This window comes from Microcaecilia unicolor, chromosome 3, assembly GCF_901765095.1.
Source record: "Microcaecilia unicolor chromosome 3, aMicUni1.1, whole genome shotgun sequence".
NCBI lineage: Eukaryota > Metazoa > Chordata > Amphibia > Gymnophiona > Siphonopidae > Microcaecilia > Microcaecilia unicolor.
Window position 1 is genome coordinate 534774077 of NC_044033.1, and position 13273 is coordinate 534787349.

Below are 13273 nucleotides of genomic sequence, written 5' to 3' on the forward strand. Positions count from 1 at the left end.
AGCTTCTTTTCACATGTGCTGGTCCTGAAGTGAACGTTTCAGTTGTTTTCTGTTATAGAGCAGTATAGAATGCTGAACCTTTGAATACAACTAAAGTATTCAGCATAGTTGGCTACAATGGAAAGCTTATTAAAATCAGATTATCTGTGTGCTTGTCTGTTCCCCAATATCTCTTGAACCATCCATCCAACTTCGTTCAAAATTCTGTCACACGTGGCAGTGTGCCACCCCTCCAATCCCCTCCCCAAGTGCACAGACACATACACATATCTTTCCCCCTCCCTCAGCCCACAATTTTCATGTGTCCCAATGGTTTTGACACTTAGAATCAACCTTTGTTGCTTCCATCGCTCATCCATTCAGCTGAAATTAAGGTACACCAGAATATTTCTGAAACTCCCCTTCTCTGGCAACTCTGTAATCGTCATTTTTCTAGCCTAGGACTGACTTAGCCAGTGTAACCAGTTGCTAGATTACTGTAAGAGTTTACTTGCTGGTGTAACAAAACTGACATTGAACCCTGATGAGAGTTAAATCATTCCATAGGTCTCGCATTGCCAGTGGCGTAGCCAAGGGTGGGCCGGGGTGCGCCCAGGCCCATCCACTTTAGGTTCAGGCCCACCAAGTAGCAGTACACCTATAATGTGTCTGGCAGGGACCCCAAGCCCCACCAGCCAAAAACTCCCAACAACTCTTTGCTGCCGGTGAAAATCTGCTATTTAAAAGGTATACGGGGGAGAGGGGATGCTTGAAAGACCATATGGCATGCAGGCGAGAGAGGGAGAAACCAAATCACTTGTAGGACAAGGCGGTGTTCTGTCCACCCACATTGGGTCCAGGCCCACCCAAACTTGGGTGTCTGGCTACGACCCTGCGCATTGCAAAAACTGTTGCAGGCTGTAACTTTTAGAAATATGGCAGACGAATGTCCTGAATACTCGAAGGACAGGTTGAACTTGTAAATCCCTGGGAGAAGTCTAAATCCCCCCAGGACTCCTTATCCTGGAAGAAATCAGTATGAAAAGATGTGGAGGTGTGGGGGATTTTGCCTGTGCATTGACTCTCTTTTGAACTCAATTCTAATGAGAGAGCCAAAAAATACCTGGTTATAATCTTTACAGTAGCCATTAAACTGTAAGGGAGGAACCGTATGTAAAGAGAGGGTCTGGGTTTATTCTGATATTTCCATTTATTAAAATGTATGTCATCTGATCTGGCAAATGTGTCCTATATGGTTTGCATCGTACAGCTATTATATTACAAACACATACAAATATCACACAACAAAAATAATGAAATAGCATCTTGATTAATTCAGAATAATAACGTGTTTGGGTGCTATCATGTTTTTGCTATACAAGGTGGCTAATAAATTAGATAAGTAAGAAATAATAAAATATCACAGCTGTCATGCTTCAATCTCTTGGTTGCATTGAGTGGTGTATTTATTTATTTTCTGCATTTATATCCCACATTTTCCCACCTCTTTGCAGGCTCAATGTGGCTTACAAATACCGTAGTGGCGATCGCCATTTCCGGAATAAGAAATACAGAAGAATGTTCCAATCAGAGTATATAGAGTACACAGTAAATTAGAATAAAATCGGTAATCAATACATTTCAGGTGCTGAAATCAAGGCTAGTGAAAAGTGTTCAATAATGACAATGTGATAAAGTAACCGAAATTAGTATAATTCAATGTTAACTAATTCTGGTACAGTTCTGATATCCTGTTTTTTAAGAAGGGTCCTTTTGATAAGTCTCTCTGAACAGGTTAGTCTTTAATAGTTTCCGGAAGGCTGCCAAATCGTGTGTTGTTTTTATGGCATTCGGCAGTGCATTCCAACGTTGCGTACAAATGTAGGAGAAATTAGATGCATATATTGATTTAAATTTAAGTCCTCTGCAATTGGGATAATGGAGATTCAAGAAAGTACGTGACGAACGTTTTGTATTCCTTGCTGGTAAATCGACGAGGTCAAACATATATGTTGGGGCCTCACCATGAATAATTTTGTGGACCAGGGTACAGATTTTGAATGTAATTCGATCTTTTAATGGTAGCCAGTGTAATTTTTTCTCTGAGGAGTTTGGCACTTTCATATTTCGCCTTTCCAAATATGAGTCTGGCTGCAGTGTTTTGGGCTGTCTGAAGTCTCTTAATGATTTGTGCTTTACATCCGGCATAAATGGAATTGCAATAGTCGAAATGGCTTAACACCATTGACTGCACCAGGTTCCGAAAAACCTCCCTTGGGAAGAAAGGTTTAACTCTTTTAAGTTTCCACATTGCATGGAACAGTTTCTTTGTTACATTTTTTGCATGGCTTTCTAGGGTAAGATTTCAATCAATTGTGACTCCCAGGAGTTTCAAGGTATCCGAGACAGGAAGAACGTGGTTTGGAGTGTTAATATTAGCATAATTGACCTTGTTATATTGCGATGAAAGGATAAGGCATTGAGTCTTATCAGCATTAAGCTTTAGTTGGAATGCATCGGCCCATGAATTCATTATTTGGAAGCTGTGATTGATTTTCTTTGTGATTTCTGTTAAATCATTTCTGAACGGGATATATATCGTGACATCATCAGCATAGATGTAAGGATTGATAAAGTGCATACATTAAATGAAATCACACAATTTAGCTACATCCAACTGTCCCTTCACAAAAGAGGAAAGTGCTACTTCCATGTTTCCTGGGTAGGTCTTTCTCAGACTTAGCACCACTCCAACCCATCACCCAGGTTAGTCATAACTCAAATGTAATAGATGCTATTCAGAAGTAAATTTCTAAATTGAGTCCTCAGTTCGCTGTTATACATACTTCAATATATTTGGCAGAACACGTAAAGAAATGTTAGCACCGCAAATCATGCATAATTATTATAATTGTCTACAATGACAGCCTTGGGTGAATCTCTTCATAAAGGCGGATAAGAAATCCCTATAAATAAATAAATAAAATTCTCCAATGTGAATTAAATGTAACGTAGCAATAGCTGATTATCAAATCATCACAATGGCCCTTATTTTAGACGCCCTTCTCACAATTTATATGTGTAAATATCAACATTTGCACATCTATATCGCATACTCTGCTTACTCAGATTTTGAGCTGGTGCTAGACAACACAGATAAAAACATAAGAACAGCCATACTGGGTCAGACCAATGGTCCATCTAGCCCAGTATCCTGCTTCCAACAGTGGCCAATCCAAGTCACAAGTACCTGGCAGAAACCCAAATAGTAGCAACATTCCATGGTACCAATCCCAAGACAAGCAGTGACTTCCTCCATGTCCATCTCAATAACAGACTATGGACTTTTCCTCCAGTAACTTGTGCAAACCTTTTTAAAACCCAGATATGCTAACCGTTGTTACCATGTCCTCCGGCAGAACAGTTCCAGAGCTTAACTATTTTTTCATTGAAATAATATTTCCTCCTATTTGTTTTTAAAGTATTTCCATGTAACTTCCTCAAGTGTCCCCTTTTTGAAGGGGTAAAAAAATCGATTCACTTCTACAAAAAATCGATTTTGTAGAGCTCAATCATATCTCCCCTCAGCCCTCTATGGTAAAAAGCAGTGGTCCCAGCACAGACCCCTAGGGAACCCCACTAACTACCCTTCTCCATTGAGAATGCTGACCATTTAACCCTACTCTCTGTTTTCTATCTTTTAACCAGTTTTTAATCCACAATAGGACACTACCTCCTATCCCATGACTCTTCAATTTCCTCAGGAGTCTTTCATGAGGTGCTTTATCAAATGCCTTTTGAAAATCCAGAAACACAATATTAACTGGCTCACCTTTATCCATGTTTTTTCACCCCTTTAAAGAAATGTAATAGATTGGTGAGGCACGATTTCCCTTCACTAAATCCATATTGGCTTTGTCTCATTAATCCATGCTTTTGAATTTGCTCTGTAATTTTGTTCTTTATAATAGTCTCTACCATTTTGCCCGGCACTGACGTCAGGCTCACAGGTCTATAATTTTCTGGATCAACTCTGGAAACTTTTTTTAAAAACCGGCATTGCATTGGCCACCCTCCAATCTTCCGGTACCATGCTCGATTTTAAAGATAAATTACATATTACTAAGAAAAGTTCCACAAGTTCATTTTTCAATTCTATCAGTACTCTGGAATGGATACCATCCAATCCAGGAGATTTGCTACTCTTCAAGTTGTCAAATTACCCCATTACATCCTCCAGGTTTATAGAGATTTCATTCAGTTTCTCCAACTAGTCAGCTTTGAATATCATTTCTGGCTCTGGTATCTCTCCCAAATCTTCCTAGGTGAAGACTGAAGCAAAGAATTCATTTAATCACTCCGCTATGGCTTTGTCTTTCCTGATTGCTCCTTTTGCCCCTTGGTCATCTAGCCTCAGTCATCCAAGTGATTCTTTTGCTGGCTTCCTGCTTTTAATATACCTAAATATATTTTTACTATGTGTTTTTGTCTCCAACACAATCTTCTTTTCAAAGTCCCTCTTTGCCTTCCTTATCAGCGCTTTGAATTTGACTGAGATTCCTTATGCTGTTTCTTATTATTTTCAGTCAGTTCCTTCTTCCATTTTCTGAAGGATTTTCTTTTAGCTCTAACAGCTTCCTTCACCTCACTTTTTAACCATGCCGACTGTCGTTTGCTCTTCGTTCCTCCTTTTTTAATACGCGGAATATATTTGGCCTGGGCTTCCAGGATGATATTTTTGAATAGCATCCATACCTGATGTAAATTTTTGACCCTCACAGCTGCTCCTCTAAGTTTTTTCTTTTCACCGTACTTCTCATTTTATCATAGTCTTCCTTTTGAAAGTTAAACACGAACGTATTGGATTTCCTGCGTATACTTACTCCAAAGCTAATATCAAACCTGATCATATTATGATCACTGTTATCAAGTGACCCCCCCTAGGTCCTGCAGTGACTGCTAGAGGCTGTCTGTTAATGCTGTGGTATAAAGTTAAAGTTTTAAAACTAGGGGGAAAAGAGTGTGGAGACTAGTTGATAAAGTTTGCTGTTTTATATTTTTATTCTGCCCATCACTAACCTACAGTTCCTCCTTTAAACCCCAATCTTTAAGTTCCCAAAGCACAAAGCAAAATAGTGTTCACTTACCAGAGAAATGTCCTCTTCTCTTGGAACTTCTCAGAAAGAAAGTTCAGTGGGACCTTTCCTGTTTATATAGTTTTGAATCTAAGGGGTGGTTTTTTAAACGGGCTCTTTGAAGCTAACTCAGCAACCTATGCAAATATTCTGCTTCCCCACACGTTAGTTAATACCTAATTGAGGTCGCTGGGCGCGCTACCTCTCCAGCAGCCAATGAACAGAAAATAACTGCCTTTTAGAACAAGAGTTTTTGGCTGTTAAGTTTCTACCTCTAGAAAAGGTTTCAGTTTTAACCTAAGGGAAAAATGTAAGAAAATTTCTGTTTAAAACTATGAGAAAAAGGGTTGTACACTATTTTAATAATGCTTTCTTTTTCTCTCTCTCTCTTTTGATTCCCCCCCCCCCCCCCCTTAATACTAAACTAGGTCCTGCAGTGCCTGCTAGAGGCTATTTGTTAATGCTGTGGTACAAAGTTCAAGTTTTAAAGCTAAAGGGAAAAGACTTTGGAGATTAGTTGATAAATTCTGCTTTTTTATATTTTTATTCTGCCTATCACTCACCTACAATTCCTTCTTTAAGTTCCCAAAACACAAAGCAAAATAGTGTTCACTTACCTCTAGAAAAGGTTTCAGTTTAAAACTATGGGAAAAGGGTTGTACACTGTCCAGCTCATTTTCGAAGGAGATTGTCGGCCATCTTCCAACACAAATCGGGAGATGGCCGGTGATCTCCTAAAGCCGGCCAAATCGGTATAATCAAAAGCCGATTTTGGCCGGCGTCAACTGCTTTCCATCGCGGAGCTGGCCGAACTTCAAAGGGGCGTTTTGGTAGGGTAGCGAAGGCGGGACGGGGGCGTGCATTGAGATGGCCGGCTTCGCCCGATAATAGAAAAAAGAAAGCCGGCCTTGACGAGCATTTTGCCGGCTTCACTTGGTCCCTTTTTTCAGGTCCAAGTCCCAAAAAAGTGCCCGAACTGACCAGATGACCACCGGATGGAATCGGGGATGACATCCCCTGACTCCCCCAGTGGTCACTAACCCCCTCCCACCCTCAAAAAAACAACTTTAAAAGCTTTTTTTGCCAGCCTCTATCCCAGCCTCAAATGTCATACTCCGGTCCATCGCAGCAATATACAGGTCCCTGGAGCAGTTTTAGTGGGTGCAGTGGACTTCAGGCAGGCGGACCCAGGCCCATCCCCCCCCCCCACCTGTTACACTTGTGGTGGAAAATGGGAGCCCTTGAAAACCCACCCGAACCCCACTGTACCCACATGTAGGTGCCCCCCTTCACCCCTTAGGGCTATGGTAGTGGTGCATAGTTGTGGGGAGTGGGTTTGGGGGGGGTTGGGGGGCTCAGCACCCAAGGTAAGGGAGCTATGCACCTGGGAGCTATTTTAATTTTTTTTTTTTTTTTTACTTTTTAGAAGTGCCCCCCTAGGATGCCCAGTTGGTTTCCTGGCATGTGAGGGGGACAAGTGCACTATGAATCCTGGCCCCTCCCACGACCAAATGTCTTGGATTTGGCCGAGTTTGAGATGGCCGGCTTCGGTTTCCATTATGGGCAAAAACCAAGGCCGGCCATCTCTGACATTTGGGCGGCACGAACTGTATTATTGAAAAAAAAGATGGCTGGCCATCTTTTTTGAAAATACGGTTGGCTCCGCCCCTTCATGGCGCCATCCTCGGAGATGGCCGGCGCCATTCGATTATGCCCCTCTATGACAACTAGTTAATAATGCTTGCTTTTTTTCTCTTTTGATTCCCTCCTTAATACTAAACTAGGTCCTGCTTACTTTTCCTCTCTCGCTCTCTTTTTATTCCCCCTTAATACTAAACTAGATCCTGCAGTGCCTGCTAGATTCTATCTGTTAATGCTGTGGTACAAAGTTTTTAAAACTAAGTGGAAATGAGTATGGAGATTAGTTGATAAAATTTGCTTTTTATATTTTTATTTTGCATATCACTAACCTGCAATTCCTTCTTTAAACCCCAATCTTTTAAGTTCCCAAAGCACAATAGTGTTTACTTACCAGAGAAATGTCCTCTTCTCTCAGAACATCTCAGAAAGAAAGTTCAGTGGGACCTTTCCTCCTTATATAGTTTTGAATCTAAGGGGCCTCTTTTAAACAGGCTCTTTGATGCTGACTTGACAACCTATGCAACTATTCTACTTCCCCACACCTTAATTAACACTTAATTGAGGTTGCTCGATGATCTAACTCTTGTTTATTCAGGAGTTGTTTTATCCACCCCTCTCTAGACCTCCGTGGAATCCCTTTCTACGGTGAGGTAAACAGGGGACCAAAGGACCGCCTTCGGACACGGAGGTGTAGAGGGGGTGACAGAAGGCGAAGTTCAAATCTAATTCCCATGACCTCAACTTTCTGTCTTCTAAGATCTATGTGAATCTTTGGCCATTTATTTTCCCACATAATGTCTACATGAGTGAAAGATAATTTACTTGTGTGTGTACTATTTGTGTGAGACAGTTCAAAGCAGGGGCGTATCTGAACTGCGGCGGTAGGGGGGGCCAGGGCCAGAGTGAGGGGGCACATTATAGCCCCCCCCCCGCCACCGCCCCCATTGCCGATCCCCCTTCCCCCAGCCGCTGCCAACCCTCCCCCTCCGTTACTCGCCTACCTTCGTGCAGCGACGTCAGACTCAAAAGAAACTTTCGTCGGCGCCAGCTTCAGTGGAAAAATGAAAGGACCTCGGCTTGGCTGGCGGGGGTTGGGGGTCCCCCGCCAGCTGACGGAATTCTTTAAAGGCAGCTGGCAGCGGCAGGAGGACGCGGACCTCGGCTGGCGGGGGTTGGGGTCCCCCGCCAGCGAAGGTAGGCGAGTAACGGAGGGAGAGAGTTGGCAGCGGTAGGGGGGTCCAGGGCGAAATCTGCGGGGGCCCAGGCCCCTGAGGCCCCACGCAGATACGCCCCTGGTTCAAAGAGACAAATACATAATGAAAAGACTGAAACTGAGGCTGGAGAAGTTTAGTGATAAAGATAGTCTTTTATTCTCACCAAATGAAACTGCCAGCTGGTGCACACATCAGTCAAATTCTGGGTTCAACGGACCGTAGCTTTGCCTTCGGGGAAGGACTCCGATTTTAACTCAGATTCACAGTCCTTATATAGTATTTGCAGTCCATACAACTCAATTGAGAAAGACTTTTTTTCTATTTTTTTTTCATCTATGAATCATACTTAACCGCAGGTCAGGTGCCCACCTGCCCCTCCTTTCTGATATTTCTTAATAACGTCAATTTCCGGACTTGTAAACATCTCTCCTAATATAGAGAGATCAGTTTTTTTTGTATCTTGTGACTCTGGGAGCCATTTTAACTGCAACAGACTCCATGTTCTGAACCAAACTTTTTAGGATTTTAGCCATCAATTCCTTGATCTTGGCTTTTGCACTGCTTTTGAATGTCACACTAAATTCTAATAAGGCTTATCAAGCAGCCCTGCTTCTGCAGGTGCTCAGCAACAAGGCCATCATCAGATTTTTAGGCCTAGTCAGTGCTTTTCAGCAGTTTAAGCTATGTAACCAGTGTTGCCAGGTGGGCGGTTTTACCGCCCAATTGGGCGGTTTTCTGCGACCCGCCGCAGGAAATTTTTGCCTGCGGCGGGTTGCGGTTTTTTGGGCTGTTTTTTGGGCTTCAGGGCGGTTTTTTGTGTGGCTTTTTCGGCCGCGGGGGGCGGGGTTAGTGACATTTTTGGGCGGGGTTAGTGACGTAGGAGGCGGGGCCGATGACGTGGGTGGCGGGGTCGGTGACGGGGAGGCGGGGCCGGTGACGGCGGGGGCGGGGTTGATGACGGCGGGGGCGGGGGTGATGACGCGGGGGTGGGGGTGTCAGGGGCGGGGTTTGAGTTTGGGCAGGTTTTGGGCGGTTTTTGTGCTGGATTGGGTGGGAAAAAAATTTCCCACCTGGCAACACTGTATGTAACTCGGCCCACCACTATTCCAGTGGATGGGTCTCAAGCTGGGACACATATTAACACTCTCCAGCAGCCAAGGAACAGAAAATAACTGGCTTTTAGAACAAGAGTTTTGGGCTGTTTAGTTTCTACCTCTAGAAAAGGTTTCAGTTTAAAACTATGGGAGAAATGCCTATTTCTAGAGAAAATTTCTGTTTAAAACTATGGGAAAAAGGTTTGTACACTATGGCAACTAGTTAATGATGCTTGCTTTTCTCTCTCTCTCTCTCTCCCTTTATTCCCCCCCTTAATACTAAACTAGATCCTGCAGTGCCTGCTAGATTTTATCTGTTAATGCTGTGATACAAAGTTTTTAAAACTAAGTGGAAAAGACTATGGAGATTAGTTGATAAAATTTGCTTTTTATATTTTTATTTTGCATATCAGTAACCTACAATTCCTCTTTTAAACCCCAATCTTTTAAGTTCCCAAAACACAAAGCAAAAATAGTGTTCATTTACCAGAGAAATATCCTCTTGTCTCAGAACTCAGGAAGAAAGTTCAGTGGGACCTTTCCTCTTTATATAGTTTTGAATTTAAGGGGACTTTTTCCAAAACAGGCTCTTTAAAGCCTCTTTTGCCTTTATTTATTTGGATTTATTAATGTGTGGTGCCTCACATGTTCCTTGGCAGTGTCAATGCTAATATTAGAGACCCTAAGTAAGACCACTATTTAAATGGCCAGCCAGCAAAGTTATGTCAGTACCTCGATCCATTAAAAATAAAAGTGCACTCCCTTCTCTGGTGCCCATACCTCTGACCCCCTAATCTATTTGTAATGAAACACCCCTATCCCTGAGCAATTTGTAATGAGTCCTCTCATAAACCCTGACACCCAAATCTATTAGCAATGAACCATCCTTCCCCCCCCCCCCCCCCACCCTTCCTCCTATCTCCCTTGGTACCTACCAGGTGCCTTCCTCACTCAAAATGGTGAACTCAGAACCCCTAGAGGTACTAGGCTGCAAATAAGGTTTTCCTTTAAGCTGCTGTCTGAGAGATTCAGGCCACTTGTTAGCAGATCAGTTGCTCCCAAAGAGGAAAGTTCACAGCACTTGAGATGTCAACTTTCCATGTGAGGTTCAATACAAGAAGTGGAATGTATTTTGCTTTACATGTATTTGTATTCCAAACACCTTGTGATAAAAGATATCCTGTATTAAGCTGCTTTGTTGACAAAATTACACATGGAGGGGCATAATCGAACGGGGGCCCACCTTTTGCTGAGGACGTTCTCACAGGACGTCCCGGCGAAGGGGCAGGGAAACCCGTATGATCGAAACAAGTTGGCCGTCCATCTTTCGTTTCGATAATACTGTCGGGGACACCCAAATCTCAACATTTAGGTCGACCTTAGAGATGGCTGTCCCCGGTTTTCAGCGATAATGGAAACCGAGGACGCCCATCTCAGAAACGACCAAATCCAAGCCATTTGGTTGTGGGAGGAGCCAGCATTCGTAAAGTGCACTGGTCGCCTTCACATGCCAGGACACCAACCGAGCAACCTAGGGGGCACTGCTGTGGACCTCACAAGTTGCTCCCAGGTGCATAGCTCCCTTACCTTGGGTGCTGAGCACCCCCAACCCCCCCCCCCCAAACTGTGCAACACTACTATAGCCCTTAGGGATGAAGGGGCACCTAGATGTGGGTACAGTGGGTTTGTGGTGGGTTTTGAAGGGCTCACATTTACCACCACAAGTGTAACAGGTAGGGGGGGATGGGCCTGGGTCCGCCTGCCTGAAGTCACTGCAGTACCCACTAAAACTGCTCCAGGGACCTGCATACTGCTGTGATGGAGCTGGGTATGACATTTGAGGCTTGCAAAAAATATTTTTAAAGTTTTTTTTTTTTTTAGGGTGGGAGGGGGTTAGTGACCACTGGGGGAGTAAGGGGAGGTCATCCCCGATTCCCTCCGGTGGTCATCTGGTCAGTTCGGGCACCTTTTTGAGGCTTGGTCGCAAGAAAAAATGGACCAAGTAAAGTCGGCCAAGTGCTCATCAGGGACGCTCTTCTTTTTCCATTATTGGCTGAGGACGCCCATGTGTTAAGCATGCCCCAGTCCCGCCTTCACTAGGCTTCCGACACGCCCCCGTGAACTTTGGTCGTCCCTGCAATGGAAAGCAGTTGAGAACGCCCAAAATCAGCTTTCAATTATGCCAATTTGGGCGACCCTTGGAGAAGGACGCCCATCTCCAGATTTGTGTTGAAAGATGGGCACCCCTCTCTTTCAAAAATAAGCCTGATAGTATTGCTAGTCAATACCAATTAATACAGCTATGTAAATTGTGGATTAAAAATCTGATTTACTAAAAGGCACTTCTGTGCTTAAAGCCATTAATGTGTGTTATTAGTATTCCTCCAGGAATTTGTCCAAACCTTTTTTAAACTCAGGTACACTAACCACTGTTACCACATCCTCCGGCAAAGAGTTCCAGAGCTTAACTATTCAGTGAGTGAAAAAATATGTCCTCCTTACATGGAAATACTTTAAAATAAATAGTTAAGCTCTGGAACTCTTTGCCGGAGGATGTGGTAACAGTGGTTAGTGTACCTGAGTTTAAAAAAGGTTTGGACAAATTCCTGGAGGAAAAGTCCATAGTCTGCTATTGAGACAGCCATGGGAAGCAACTGCTTGCCCTGGGATTTGTAGTTTGGATTGTTGCCACGATGTGGTTTCTGCCAGGTACTTGTGACCTGGCTTGGCCAATGTTTGGAAAACAGGATACTGGGCTAGAAGGACCATTAGTCTGACTCATAAGAACATAAGAGTAGCCATAGTAAGTCCCATTGCATAACTTGGGGCCTGCAAGAAATAACATGCTAGTATGATACTTCCTATAGCGTTAAGTGTCTGACCCACAGTCACACAGAGAATTAGCAGGATTTCAGCCCTGGCTCTCAGGCCACTGATCTAACCACTCCTTTCTTTTGAGAGACAAAGAGGCATGAATGAAGGCTGACAAAGGTGTTTATTTTAGCTTTATATTCTTTCCATACAGTGCGGTGAAACTGAGTACATCAAACGGAGAGGGGCATCACATTGCAGTGGAAAGCAATCTTTTTCGTGCATGCTTACAGACACAGGATTGCAGACTGAGATTAAGCAGATATTGAGAGGGGCATTTTATTGACGGGGTGCTGGAAAGCTACATTAAGAATTTCTCCACACCACGTACTACACTAAACTCAGCAAGGGAGAAAGAAATTATTTCTCTGTGCAGTCTTCAAGAAGGTTAAGTGAGTGCAAATCCAGTCGCTGATAGCCCTACACTGCAGTACACATTCAGGTTCGTTTCTTCAGGATTTTTCCTTTATGTATTTCTACTTATTTCTTCTGTGTTTTTTGTCGTCAGTCTTTCTCAGAAAGGTTATTCCTATTTCTGTCACATCCCCGCCCTTCAGTCGATCTTGAATAAATTGTACATCGGCTGGCAAATTAATCTGGAATAGAAAAATATCACATTTCTTAATTAATGTCGACACAGAACGAATTCCTTCAGGCTATTACTATGCGACTATTGCAAGCAAAACATTCTGAATGACAAAGGAGGAAATGGTAACCTTAAATCTTTCATATGGACAAATCAGGAGTTAAGCGCCTGAAAAGGTTTTTTTCATTTACTGGGCCAGTGAATTGACAACTTTTACATCAATGACTCAATGTGTGGCCAGAAGTTACTAATTTAAAGAAAGGAAGAGTAAGAGAGGTGCTCTGGGCAGCGGTGAAGGCGAGAGTCACTGCTTTCCAGTTTAAGTCAGGCCATATGAACAGGAGATCTAAGATAACCAGACAGCTAACTTTAACCAACTATCTTCAGTGAATGTTCCAGTTCACCTGTCGTAGTATGCAGAATTTTAACCAAGCAAACTGTTGCTGAATTTATTTATTAGGATTTATTTACCACCTTTTTGAAGGAATTCACTCAAGGTGGTGTACAGTAAGAATAGATCAAACATGAGCAGTAGGCAATTAGAGCAGTAAAAATATTCAAGTAAATATTCATACAAAGTATGGCATGGTATACTACTACTACTACTATTTAGCATTTCTATAGCGCTACAAGGCATACGCAGCGCTGCACAAACATAGAAGAAAGACAGTCCCTGCTCAAAGAGCTTACAATCTAATAGACAAAAAATAAATAAAGTAAGCAAATCAAATCAATTAATGTGAACGGGAAGGA

General features: G+C 42.9%; 1 protein-coding gene across 4 annotated transcripts in view; it reads right to left on the minus strand.

Annotated features, from left to right (window-relative positions):
• Positions 1-12039: 12039 nt before the first annotated feature.
• Positions 12040-13273, minus strand: part of TRAPPC3L (trafficking protein particle complex 3 like) — a 151150-nt gene continuing 149916 nt past the window's right edge. For all 4 annotated transcript variants that reach the window (XM_030199235.1, XM_030199236.1, XM_030199234.1 and 1 more), the window contains one exon: positions 12040-12530. In XM_030199235.1, coding sequence (XP_030055095.1) covers positions 12411-12530 — 120 coding nt within the window. In that variant the 3' untranslated portion in view covers positions 12040-12410. The remainder of the gene's footprint in view (positions 12531-13273) is intronic.